This window comes from Danio aesculapii, chromosome 23 (assembly GCF_903798145.1).
Source record: "Danio aesculapii chromosome 23, fDanAes4.1, whole genome shotgun sequence".
In the NCBI taxonomy this organism is placed as follows: Eukaryota; Metazoa; Chordata; class Actinopteri; order Cypriniformes; family Danionidae; genus Danio; species Danio aesculapii.
The window spans coordinates 18,626,130-18,639,122 of NC_079457.1; the positions used below are offsets into that span (position 1 = coordinate 18,626,130).

The window sequence follows — 12,993 nt, forward strand, 5'->3', positions numbered from 1 at the left end:
ACATTTGTTGAATAATTTATTGATTTTGGCGGAAGTGAGAAACTGCAAGTTTTGAATTCTAATATCTTTAATTAGGGGTGCAAAATTTTTCAGCGACTATATCTATACTGGCTGATAAAGGCCTTTTTTATGTTATCGTTATTGGTCTGATAACAAAATTAGGCATATATCTTAAAATAGATAAATTATGAAGTTCACTATGGGTGTTTGTTTTTGCAATCATACAGATTGAAAAAAAAAGTTTTATCTGCTAAAATATCGGCTTTCAAATATAAAGAGATATCGGTCAAAAATTATATTATATTATATTATATTATATTATATTATATTATATTATATTATATTATATTATATTATATTATATTATATTATATTATATTATATTATATTATATTATATTATATTATATTATATTGTATTATATGTAGGCATGGACAAAATATCAGTAGCCATATTGATATTGGCCAATAAATGCCTTTTTAAAGTTATCGTTATTGTGCTGACAATAAAATTAAGCCTGTATTTTTAAGGTGATACATGATGTATTATTTCTGCTTGTTGAACCACTTCACATGCTTGTTGCATACGAGATATTTTACTGGTATTTTGGTTTGCTTTTTATAGGAAAGAAAGTTGGCCATAGAAAGAATAGTCAAATAGAACAGTTCAAACCTTTTTAAAGGTCAGGTTTTAAAATAAAACCAGATGTTCACTATATGTGTTTACTTTTTGTTTTTGCAATCATGCAGAAAAATGATAAAATGTATATGTTTAGCGGCTGAAGTATCGGCTATCGGTAATGTCTTATCAGCAATGTCTGAAAATTCCATATCAGCACATCCCTATCTTTAATGCTTGAATTCAAGTGTTGTTGCTGTTTTGGAGCACACTTGCTTATACAGTAGATAACCCTAAGACTAATATATTGCGACTAACACCCCAAAACTTCAATGTTGATTTCACAAGGACTTTAAGCATGATCATTTCGATTTGGCTTTTTTTAGCTTGTAAAGTCATTCCTTGTCACTTCTGCTTTTAAACAGGCAACATCAAGAACACAGAGAAGCTGAACTACGGCAAGGAACGCATGTACAAACTCACAGTGACTGCGTATGACTGTGGTAAAAACCGAGCATCCGAGGACGTCCTGGTTAAGATCAACATCAAGCCCACATGCAAACCAAGCTGGCAAGGTATCTGTGACCTCTGGCTCTTCTGTCCCTCAGATACTCAAATTAACTCAGCTCAATTTTCTCTTTTTTTTAAAGCTGAAAGCCAGGCGTGGTCAGTTTTGTTGAAGATGAAGCGCACAACTTTGTGATTTTATTAAAGTGTGGAATTTAAAAGATGAACACATTTTCAACTTATACTCCAAAAAATTGTTTGCTGTTTGTTCAAACTATTTATTTTAAATGAGCTGAAACAACACAATTCTTGAGTTTTGTGGGGGGCAACTTAATCTTTTATGTTCAGTCCACTTAAATGTGTAAAAAAGTTAATTTAATTCCTTTATGTCACCTTCAACACAAATCAATTGTGTGGAACCCAGCATTTTTTACACTGTAAGGTTAATTCTATCTAAAGTGGAATTTGGACGTAAATTCATGAATTTTATTTCCAGAACTAATCTGATAATCATTATATAAGAATGATTTCTGAAGGATTATGCACAGTGAGGCTGAAAATTCAACTTTTCCATCACAGGAATAAGTACTTTTCAAAATGTTTTCAAATAATTGAAAAAAAAGTTATTGTAAAAATGCAAGTGTATGGAAAAATGGTCAGATTTGTTCAAGCTTACAAGCTTAATACAAAGTGTTACTGAACACTGCCTTTCGGTCTGTTTTGTGCATGACACATTTTCTGCCTGATGTTGACAGGATTTAACAAAAGGATCGAGTATGAGCCCGGCACAGGAAGCCTAGCCCTGTTTCCCAGCATGCATCTGGAGACCTGTGAGGAGCCGATCACCTCCATCCAGGCCAGCATCATGCTGGAGACCAACCACATCGGCAAGGGCTGCGATCGAGACACTTATTCTGAAAAATCCCTGCACAAGCTGTGTGGTGAGTTCCAACCATATGATTATAATGGATTAACATCAAGATTATTAAATGTGATTATGATTTTATGGAAATGCATGTTGAGGCAAGATGCTGCAGGTGATAAGGGTAAAACATTGCCAATAGTTAATCACTGTAATTCCCTGCTGATTGAATATGCAAAACATTTTAAAATGTTATGTTTAAATATGTAAATGAGGCATTGTGTGATTAAATATCTGCTTATTTGCATATATTTATGACACAAAAATCTGTCAGGTCCGTCAAAAAAATTGTCGCTCCACAGTAAACCAGATAGTTTTCTGTTTTTGATTTTTTTAAAGTCAAGAGTGTCCGTGGCGTCTTATTAACTTTTAATACTTTTTAAGTCAGTTTAGAGAAGTTTAAGGCCCTTAAAAAGTATTTAAAAGTCTTAAATTCTATTTTACAAGGTATTGAATTTTGTATACTAAAGTTTGCCTGAATTTAATCTGTGAATATCAGGATGCTGTGTAGTTTATGAGATCTATAAAATCTTGATAAATTTGACATCTCGCTGCTTTGTTTACTGCAGTAACCGAGGAAACCTGTTTGATTAGCATTTTTTTTTTTGTATGTGAATAATGTTTTAGGTTAGGTTTAGTTTCTTACAATTAATATTTAGTAAATATACTGTGAGTTATAATGTCACCAATGTTACTGCTTGAAACCCAAAGAGTCTTAAAAAAGGTCTTAAAGGGCATTGAATTTCACTCTCTGATTTCTGTTATTCTCTGATAGTATAAAATGTTACATGTAATCAGTGAAATTTAGTATGAACAAATCCCTCAATACCTTCCAAATACAGAAATGAATAATCCTGAAGTGTAGAATTATGGTTATACCAGGAAAAAAACGCATTTCGAGAAAACGTCCTTTAGAAATATGTACTGTCATTTAAATGAGATGGAAATTGCAACAATCAACTCAAGTGTAAACTGTTTCAAACTCATTTACATAATCATATTACATGTGTAATCCCATAGGTACATCCTGAAGCACAATGTAAGCAGTAATTTGGGCTGCTCTGATGAATATCTGTTTGTGTGCCCATCCAGGTGCCAGCTCTGGCACTGTGGAGCTTCTGCCTGCTCCCAGCAACTCTGCCAATTGGACTGTAGGTCTGCCCACTGACAATGGGCATGACAGTGACCAGGTGTTTGAGTTCAACGGCACCCAGGCCATCAAGGTTCCCGAGGGGGTGGTGAGCACCACCCTGAAGGAACCCTTCACCATCTCTGTGTGGATGAGACACGGGCCTGGGGGACGAGAGAAGGAGACCATCCTCTGCAACTCCGACAAGACTGGTGATTCACATTCGCACACACTAAACACACATAATTTGTTTTGGTGGTTTATGAGGACATTCCATCAGTATTATGTATTACCCATCCTTCAAACCCAACCCTCACAGGAAACAGGTGGCAAATTTTGAATGAAAAAAACATTATGGATGATTTTTAACAGTTTACGAGGACACATATGTCCTCATAAACCACCTCAGTGTTGTAATACCTACATCACACCCAGGTCATTTGACAAATTATAATTATGACATTACACAAACCATCAAAACCCACACATATACACAGAACACACACACACACACAGGACAGAATGATGAGAGTGATACACCTGCTAATGTTAAAAATACAGATACAGTTGGCGTGATTAATGGCTACATCTCTTTAGCTATATAATGGTACCTGTCTGTGTGCCATTTCGTGCTGTCACGTTTATATTTGCACTGGCAGGTAAATACATCCGTTACAGTTAACTGTCTGGAAGACCCCTCTGCAGTAGCAACTGCAGTTGTTGTTCCCATGTTGAAAAAATGGGTAGGGTGGTTATGTTTTAGGTATGATTTAAGGTTAGTTGTGATGCCTTTTTTGCATTACCACTGTTTTGAAACAAATTCGACATATCAGCTCGTTTACATTAGCGGACTCTCCTTTCTCATTCGGCTTAAAGCCAAAATGTTCCCACACCGGAGCTGAAGACTGTGCCTTTGAAACCATCGTGACTTGTTTATCCTAACTGACTGTAGTTTCTAATCAGGAGTCAGTGAGTTTGCGTTTTGTCGTCTTCACCTCCACTATTCACTCTCTCTCGCACGCACTCTGTCTGCGTGTGTGTGTGCGCGAGGCGTACATTTATGAATTTGTAAATATATATTGCAATGCCAAAAATTATTGAGGTCCTGTACAAATATTGCATGATAAGTTGATATAATGATTATTGTGACAGGCCTATCCACAATGTTCCGAAATGTGATTCCTGGTCAGCTATAATCCCAACTTGACGTTGCAGATCCTGCCATGTGACTATTATTAATGTGACCAATGCAATATCAATGCTAAAACTATTTATCGTGCAGCCCTACTAAATATAATTCATTTTCATCACACTTTGTCCAACATTTTATTAACAATATTCTAAGAAGTTTAATCATTTCAGAAATACCCTATATTTTCTATGCACAGCAGTTGGTTTTCTTTCATTGAAAAGGAAAACTGTGATTTAAAAATATTTAAATATATTAAATCACATTAGTTGGCGAAATACAACTGGAGTAGCATCTTGATGTTTTAGATGGTTATTAAAGGGCTTTATTGTAGTAGTATTCGGAATCTCACTCTCTGGTCAGTCAAGTGAAATCCAATGCGCTAGAAAAAGCTCATCATCTGGGTCTTATGTAAGGCTGATTACATCACAGTTATGTCCTCGTTTATAGCAACTTGCTTCATTGTTTTCTAGAAGAGTGTGGCTGCAGCAAATACAGCACACGGTGTACAGTTCCTAATAAATCCTTTCATCTGCATCTGAGTGTGAAAAAGCATCAACTATTGCCACATGCCATCTGTCATGTGATAAACAAGTGTGGTTTTATTCTTCTGTATGTGCAGAGATGAACAGGCACCATTATTCTCTATACGTGCACAACTGTCGCCTGGTGCTGCTGCTGCGTCAAGAACCCACAGAATCAGAGAGCTACAAACCTGCTGAATTCCACTGGAAACTCGATCAGGTGAGTCCACTAAAGGCCCTCCGAAGCACAGTTTGTGAAAGACGCTCTTGTGTGTTACTAGATGCTATGTTTAACCAGTTAGTGGTGAATGAATAGGTCACCTCATGTGTTAAATTAAAGAAAAACATGCTGAAAGTTGTTCTGTTGAAGTGGTCCATGTGCAGTGGACAAAATCTGACGGAATTACAGGGAAATGCATTCGACTTTAGATGCGTATATATATAGTTCGGATTTATTTTGAGTCATGCATTTTAACATTTTAAACCAAAGGATTTAGCTGTGATCGGCTATTGTCAACATTTCATAGCTTTTAATATTGTTATGTATTGCATTACATAAGGCATTAGCAATACACTTGTTTCACCTGCTTAAATGGTGAAGGGGTTTAAGCTAGAACAGAGATCTAAGAGAGACTTGCAACAGACTCATAGGAAATACATGCTTCAGACTTGCTTAAAAACTGTAAAAATGTAATTAAGCATATGCTTTGCTACAGTTTCTAGGTGAAATAAACACTGAATTGAGCGACTTTTGTTCCTGTTCACATTAATGATACTTATAGAGACAAATTTTGAAGAATTAAATATTGTTTTCATATATAGTACTTTGCACAGGGCAACATGGTGGCATGTTTGCATGTTCTCCCAGTGTTCGTGTAGGTTTCCTCCGGGTGCTCTGGTTTCCCCCACCAGTCCAAAGACATGTGCTAAAGGTGAATTGGATGAACTAAATTGGCTGTAGTTTATGAGTGCGTGTGTGTATGCGTGTTTCCCAGTACTGGGTTGCTGCTGGAAGGGCATCCGCTGTGTAAAACATATGCCGGAATAGTTGGTGGTTCATTCCACTGTGGCGACCTCAGAAATAGAGTCTAAGCCGAAGGGAAATGAATAAATGAGTTCTGTGCACAACACTAAATAAATACCTGATGTGTAAATACCTGATTTGTAATCGAATGCGTCTGCCTCTTCTATTTCAAATGGACAACTTTTCTGGCATGGTACCTTTGTTCAATAGCTCACTTTGTAGTTTAAGTTCTGGTTTAAGTCCGGTGAAGCATGGTTCCATCCACATTCCACAGATAAAAGCAATGCAAAATCAAGGTAAAACGATGAGGTCACAGAGCACTTTCCTCTCTTGTTTGTGTTTGAAAACAGTATTGGTTAGGTTTAGAGAAGGGTTTAGGTCAGTCATTCGCTTGTTGATCTGAACATATGTGTGTATCTGAAACACACAATGAAATGTACTCTGCACAACTTATTTTACGTTTTGCAAAAATCTAGTCTGAGGCACGAATTTTCAATGAGCCTCAGTTAATGTGTTTCTAAATAGACTAATAGCTCTTTGGGGTAGTAGGTTTCCACTTTTTACAACGCAGAAGTTTATCTGAATGAATTTTCTGCTTTAGTCTGACGTTAGACCGCCTACAACTGCTGCAGCTATAATCTCTATACAGAAATAAACAAACAAACTTAAACTCGAACTTTTCTCTAAAAACATTTTGTTGGACTGCCCAATTTTTAATGTTATAAGACAACTGTTTTTTTGAGCAGGACAAACTTTAAACATGTGTTCATGGACTTGGATTTTACCATTTTTATTAAAAATTCATTGAAATCTTTCTGAAGTTCATTTAGTTCTTAACTGTTTTTGATTTCTGTTGAAGTTGAGAAGGTGTTTATTTTTAGTGCATTGTTTGTGTTTGTGAAATTATGTTAAATGTTTAATAATAATAATAATAATATGTATCTGCCATGTAATAGCCAATAAAGCTGGTATGGTAATAGACAAATAGTGTATGGTATTAAACAAACAACTGAGACCTGTTTCTTTTCCCAGGTGTGTGATAAAGAATGGCATCACTATGTGTTGAACATCGAGTTCCCGGCTGTGACTTTGTTTGTGGATGGAAGCACCTTTGAGCCGTTCCTGGTGACAGAGGATTACCCTCTGCACACCTCCAAGATCGAGACCCAGCTCACCATCGGCGCCTGCTGGCAAGGTAAAGACACTAATGATCATTGATTCAACACACGCAGTGTGATTCAAACTCAGCTTAACACTTGAATTCTCAGTCACCAGATGCAGATAAAATAAATAGTGTTTAATAAATTGAATTAAACACTTGATAAATCAATGCATTAATTGGCCACATATGTTCTTAATTTTTTAATAGTTCTAAAATATATAAAATTATATCTTTTGTCTCATATGTTGTCTTATATTAATTTATAATAATAATCTTATTTCTGTTTTGTGGCTTTAATTCCATGTCAATATTTATAGCAGTGTTTTCCTTTTTGTTTAATAAAAACATACAAATTTATTATTATTATGATTAATTTAAATATGTATTTTCATTTTTCGTTATTTTGGAAAATCGACCAAAAATATGTTTGATTATGTGTATGTATGAGTATTTGTTTTCCCCCACGATATTTTACTAATATTTGTTTAATAATCAGTATGAAATGAGAACTTTTTCAAGATTTGGCTTTAATTCCATGTCAGTATTTATAGTAATGTTTTCCTTTTTTAAAAAACAATACTTATTATTATTATTATTATTATTAATAATAATAATAATAATAATAATAATAATAATAATAATAATAATAATAATAATAATAATAATTTAAATACTTGAATATGTATTTTCATTTTTCCCTATTTCGGAAAATTGACGGAAAATATGTTTGATTATATGTATGAATGAGTATTTGTATTTTCCCCTTTATATTTTACTAATATTTATTTAATAACCATTTTGAAATGAAAACTTTTCTTGACTGTAATGCATGACAACATGTATGAAATGCCTTTCTTTTCCTTGACTGTCTTTATGAAGTGCCTTTCTGTCCCTTGACTCTACTAAGCCCTGGTGTTTTCCTGCTCTTCTGTCTTACTCTACAGACCTCTCAGGACATGACAATGACACTGAGACACTCTCAGAGCCTTTGACAGGTTGCCCATGTCTTTCCTGATCACCCCAAATCTGTCCAATCGCACGTCTCTTAACGCATATGCTCAGCTTCAGTCTGCAACACCATACCACTTATAGCATGATGTCAACGATTCCAGAGACACCATATTATAAACTCTGCTTGTCTTAATTTCCATTGTGTTTTATTGATTCATCAGTCCAACTCCATCTCATTTCAGTTCACCTGCAGATTGTAAGAAGTAAAACAGACATAATTTATTACAAGCTCTCTATATTTTTATGATTTTTAAGACTCTACCTTTGACTTATATTGGCACCCTTGGTAAAAATGAGCAGATAAAAAAGAAAAGAAAAGTTTTTCAATCTTTTGCGCTCTCTTTCTCATTATTATTTTTAATATTATTATTATTATTATTATTATAAATTTTTGCTCATATTTTGTTATACCGAAGTCTATGAAAGATAAATAATAATAGTGATCAGTAAAGAAATTCTTTCATTTAGAACAAATAATTACATACAGCAGTTTTGTCTGAAAAACATAACAATATATTTTTTAGATATATGTGAGATGATGAACCATAAAGTAATACAAGGAAAATTATTTTGATATCTGCTATTGATATTAATCTGCTATTGATATCTTTTTAGTGTGACTAGAATAAGGTAAATGATTTACTCTTGATAAAAATATGGTATAAATATGATGTACTGTAACACAAAGGCCAAACTCACTTAGTCTACTTGATCTCCATAAGTACGACCAAACAACCGAGCTGTGATTTGCGGCAGAGGGTTGTTGAGCTTGACAAAATAACAAGTGACAATAGGAAATTAGCAAATTATTATTATTGGGCGATTATTCAAAGGTGATTTTTTTAGCACATGCTTTCAGATGGAGCAGCATTTACTACAGAGTCATACTATACTGATGAGTTAGGCTAAATCACATTTAAAATCAAAATCTATTTAATCCGACAGTAATGAAGTCAAGATAACTGTTCTGTTTTACTACTGAACACACAATTGTGCTTCCCTTACACGATATGCATGAATTTAGTATGCAGTGTTGGGCAGTAGCGTTGCTACAAGTAGTGACGCTACTAGCTTAACTACATTTCTCAGTAGCGTGGCGGTAGCGTCGCTACTTTCTAAACCAAATAGCTTTTCTGTAGGCTGGGTCAGTTGGCATTTCTGTGTGGAGTTTGCATGTTCTTCCTGCGTTCGCGTGGGTTTCCTCCGGGTGCTCTGGTTTTCCCCACAGTCCAAAGACATGTGGTAAAGGTGAATTGAGTAGGCTAAATTGTACGTAGCGTATGTGTGTGAATAAGTGTGTGTGGATGTTTCCCCAGAGATGGGTTGTGGCTGGAAGGCGTAAAACATGCTGGATAAGTTGGCGGTTCATTCCGCTGTGGTGACCCCGGATTAATAAATGGACTAAGCCAAAAATAAAATAAATGAATGAATGAATATTAATGATAATGATGATTATTATTATTTTTAAGTACGATATTTTTTATTTATTTATTTTTTATTTTTTTGAAAAGTCTACTTTTTACAATTTGACACATGCAAACCACTGCAGTAATGTTCTAACCAACAGGCCCATGTCATGTACAGTACAGATACTTAATAAATAACCTTCTATAAATTAGAAGCATTAACGTATGCTGTGTTTTTTTGTTTTCACAAGCTTTGAAGACGTAACATTTTGGAGAAATGTAGCTTTTACCTAAGCTTGCTACATTTCCCAGGGGGTAGCTTTTAGTGTAGTTTTTTTTAGTTAAATTTAGTATTTAGTTAAAAGCTACATTTTAAGTAGAGTAGCTTATATATTAGCTCACCACATTTTTTAAGTAGCTTGCCCAACACTGTTTGTATGTATGATCAATAATTTTTGCAATTTAATTGTGATTAATCGTTCAGCCCTACAAGGCAACACACTCATACATATGTGGAAAATTAAAAACCAGAAAAGTGTCACCACAGTCTGTCTGTTTGCAGGAGCGATCAAAAATCTCCAGAAACAATAAAGATTTAAGACCCTTTTTTGTTGCCGCATTTGCCCATATATTTACCATGTGCGCTAGTATTACTGGAGGACACTGTAAGTCAGAGGGTTCGCAGGATTATTTATGCCAGTGGTGTGAGTGCAGCAGACAGTGTGCCATTTCTCAGCATGTGCCCTTGCTGCCTGTGAGAGCATCAGCAGCATCAGTCAGTGTCGTATTACAGCCGAGGTCATTCTGGTCGCTCCGCATCTCCCTGTGTCCTTCACAGTGTAGAGGACAGTACATGCAGAAAGGCACATACTACACTTTCATTTTATAATCATCTTAAAGGGACAGCTCATCATAAAATGAACATTCGATTTTGGAAAAAAATTAAAATGAACAGCTAAAAATAGATTATTACTATTATTATGTTAATAGATTATTATTAAAGGTGCAGTATGGAAGTTTGTCACCCAGAAGTTGAACTAGGTATTACATTCCTGGATTAAAACAAATGCAAGCGCAGGTAGATTTAACGACATGCTATAGACGGAATATTTTCCATATTAAAAGGAGTTTTTGTTTTAACTAACACCTCGAATTGAAATATTACAAAAGGCATATATTTCTTGCCTCTCAGTGTTAAATGCTAACAAAGTGAGTTTTGAATGCCGTTTTACATGACATTTATTGCCATACTACTGTTCGTCTGGTGAAAATAATGACAAATTGCTTATCCCTGCAAATCTCATCACGTAGTGTGTTGTTGGGACTTATGGTTACAATGTAAGCTCCTCACCTAATGTTTACGTTCGTAATATTTATATTATTTGCTAATTAATAACCGCATGTGGAACCCTGAATCTGCGTCTCATTTCGGAGTCTCTACTGTCCATCGGAGGTCGTGTTTCAGTCACGAGTGCAAGCTTTGAGAGTCTTTCTGAATGAATGAATGAATGAATGAATGAATGAATGAATGAATGAATGAAATACGCAGTTTCCCATCAAGGCAACCCAGGGTGGTAAAAAATAATTGGCTAAACTGGCATTGGGTGGGTTAATGGGACCAAAACAAATACAGCGTTCTGGCACGAAAAGCATTTTAAAAATTGAATAACTGACTTCAGCATTGTGTTTTAGATAAACAAGAATGTTCACTTGGCATGTTTCTTAAATATCTGCAAACATATCATGGTATTTTATGCTTTAGAAGAGTCAAAAACTTACATACAGCACCTTTAATATTATGTCTATGCAGTTATTTGAATAAAAAATGCAAGACTGCATTGTGGTGGGCACAATTATAGTAGGTAGCATTTTATTTTTGTGCCATAATAATAGTAAATGTTTCTTGAGCAGCATATTAAATGGAAAATTTAAAATGAATAGCAAAAAATAGATTATTACCATTATTATGATGATTTCTTCTTCTTCTTCTTCTTCTTCTTCTTCTTCTTCTTCTTCTTCTTCTTCTTCTTCTTCTTCTTCTTCTTCTTCTTCTTCTTCTTCTTCTTCTTCTTCTTCTTCTTCTTCTTCTTCTTCTTCTTCTTCTTCTTCTTCTTCTTCTTCTTCTTCTTATTGTTATTATTATTATTATTATTATGTGTATGCAGTTATTTGAATAATAAAATGCAAGAATGCATTGTGGTGTGCACAAAAATATTAGGTAGCATTTTATTTTCGTATCATAATATTAAAAACATTAAAATGTTTTTGAAAGCTGAAAAATATAGCTTTGCCATGATTGGAATAAATTACATTACAACAGAAAACAGCTATTATATTATTGTATTATACATTATATTGTAACATCACAATATTCTATTTTTAATCAAATAAATGCAGCCTTGGTGAACACAAATGACTTTTGAAATATTAGAAATATAAATAAAATTCTAAATAAATGCTAGCAATTCCAAACTTTTAAACAGCAGTATAAATTATTTTTCTGAATATTCCAGCATTTTATATAATATAGGACACACTTGTGACCCTGGACCACATAAATAGTCTTATTTTAGGATATTGTAGGAAAATTGATAGTGAATATTTGTCTTTTTGAAGCTTGACAGATGTGCTCGCTATTACCTGTCATTCTATAAAAGTCAAAACACAAGGCTTTTCAAAAACACTTCATTTTTATGTGGCATACAAATAATAACAGCATGCTGAATTTCACATGACATAATACAAATTCTTTTTGGGTCACCCATTCCTCAAATATTCATAACCAGACGTACTTCAAAAACCCACAGTTAGAAAAATGCAAATATATGAAATTGTGTTGCCTATTTTTTTATGTGCTTCTTTTTGTTCATTCCCATTCATTTGCTATTTTTTCCTCCCACCAAGAGTTGCATGAAAGCGCAGGTCATCCATCATCGGCAGCACCAGCACTGAACTCCTAACATGCATGAGCATCAGTCACAGAGCATGCTTGAGCTCAGCAGAGAGTGTGTGTGTGCGCGTGTTCAGTATCTAACTGCTTCTGTCCTCCTCTGGGTTTGTGTAGGTGGCAGTGCCCGCATGACTCAGTTCTTCCGGGGAAACCTGGCTGGACTCATGATCCGCTCTGGAAAACTGGAGAACAAGAAGGTGATCGACTGCCTGTACACCTGCAAGGAGGGGCTCGACGTGCAGCTTCCAGAAGAAGTGGCCTCTGCTGTCAAGGTGAGTGTTTGTGAATGGTGATCGAAACACAATAAACAGTTAAAGTCAGAATTAATAGCCCTCCTGAATTTTTAGCCCCCAGTATATTTTTTCCCCTAATTTCTGTTTTAACGGAGAGAATATTTTTTTCAACACATTTCTAAACATAACAGTTTTAATCATTCATTTCTGATAACTGATTTCTTTTATCTTTGTCATGATGACAGTAAATAGTATTTTCCTAGATATTTTTCAAGATATTAGTATTGAGCTTAAAGTGCAATTTAAAGGGTTAACTAG

At 34.7% G+C, this 12,993-nt stretch overlaps 1 protein-coding gene across 4 annotated transcripts in view; it reads left to right on the forward strand.

Annotated features, from left to right (window-relative positions):
- The window catches only part of LOC130217191 (calsyntenin-1), a 74,049-nt gene that overhangs the window by 50,620 nt on the left and 10,436 nt on the right, over positions 1–12,993 (forward strand). For 2 of the 4 annotated variants that reach the window (XM_056449248.1, XM_056449250.1), the window contains 7 exons: positions 1,044–1,193; positions 1,881–2,066; positions 3,140–3,388; positions 4,988–5,109; positions 6,946–7,108; positions 8,020–8,070; positions 12,557–12,714. In XM_056449248.1, the coding sequence (XP_056305223.1) occupies positions 1,044–1,193; positions 1,881–2,066; positions 3,140–3,388; positions 4,988–5,109; positions 6,946–7,108; positions 8,020–8,070; positions 12,557–12,714 (1,079 nt within the window). The remainder of the gene's footprint in view (positions 1–1,043; positions 1,194–1,880; positions 2,067–3,139; positions 3,389–4,987; positions 5,110–6,945; positions 7,109–8,019; positions 8,071–12,556; positions 12,715–12,993) is intronic. The other 2 variants (XM_056449251.1, XM_056449252.1) reach the window with 1 other exon arrangement.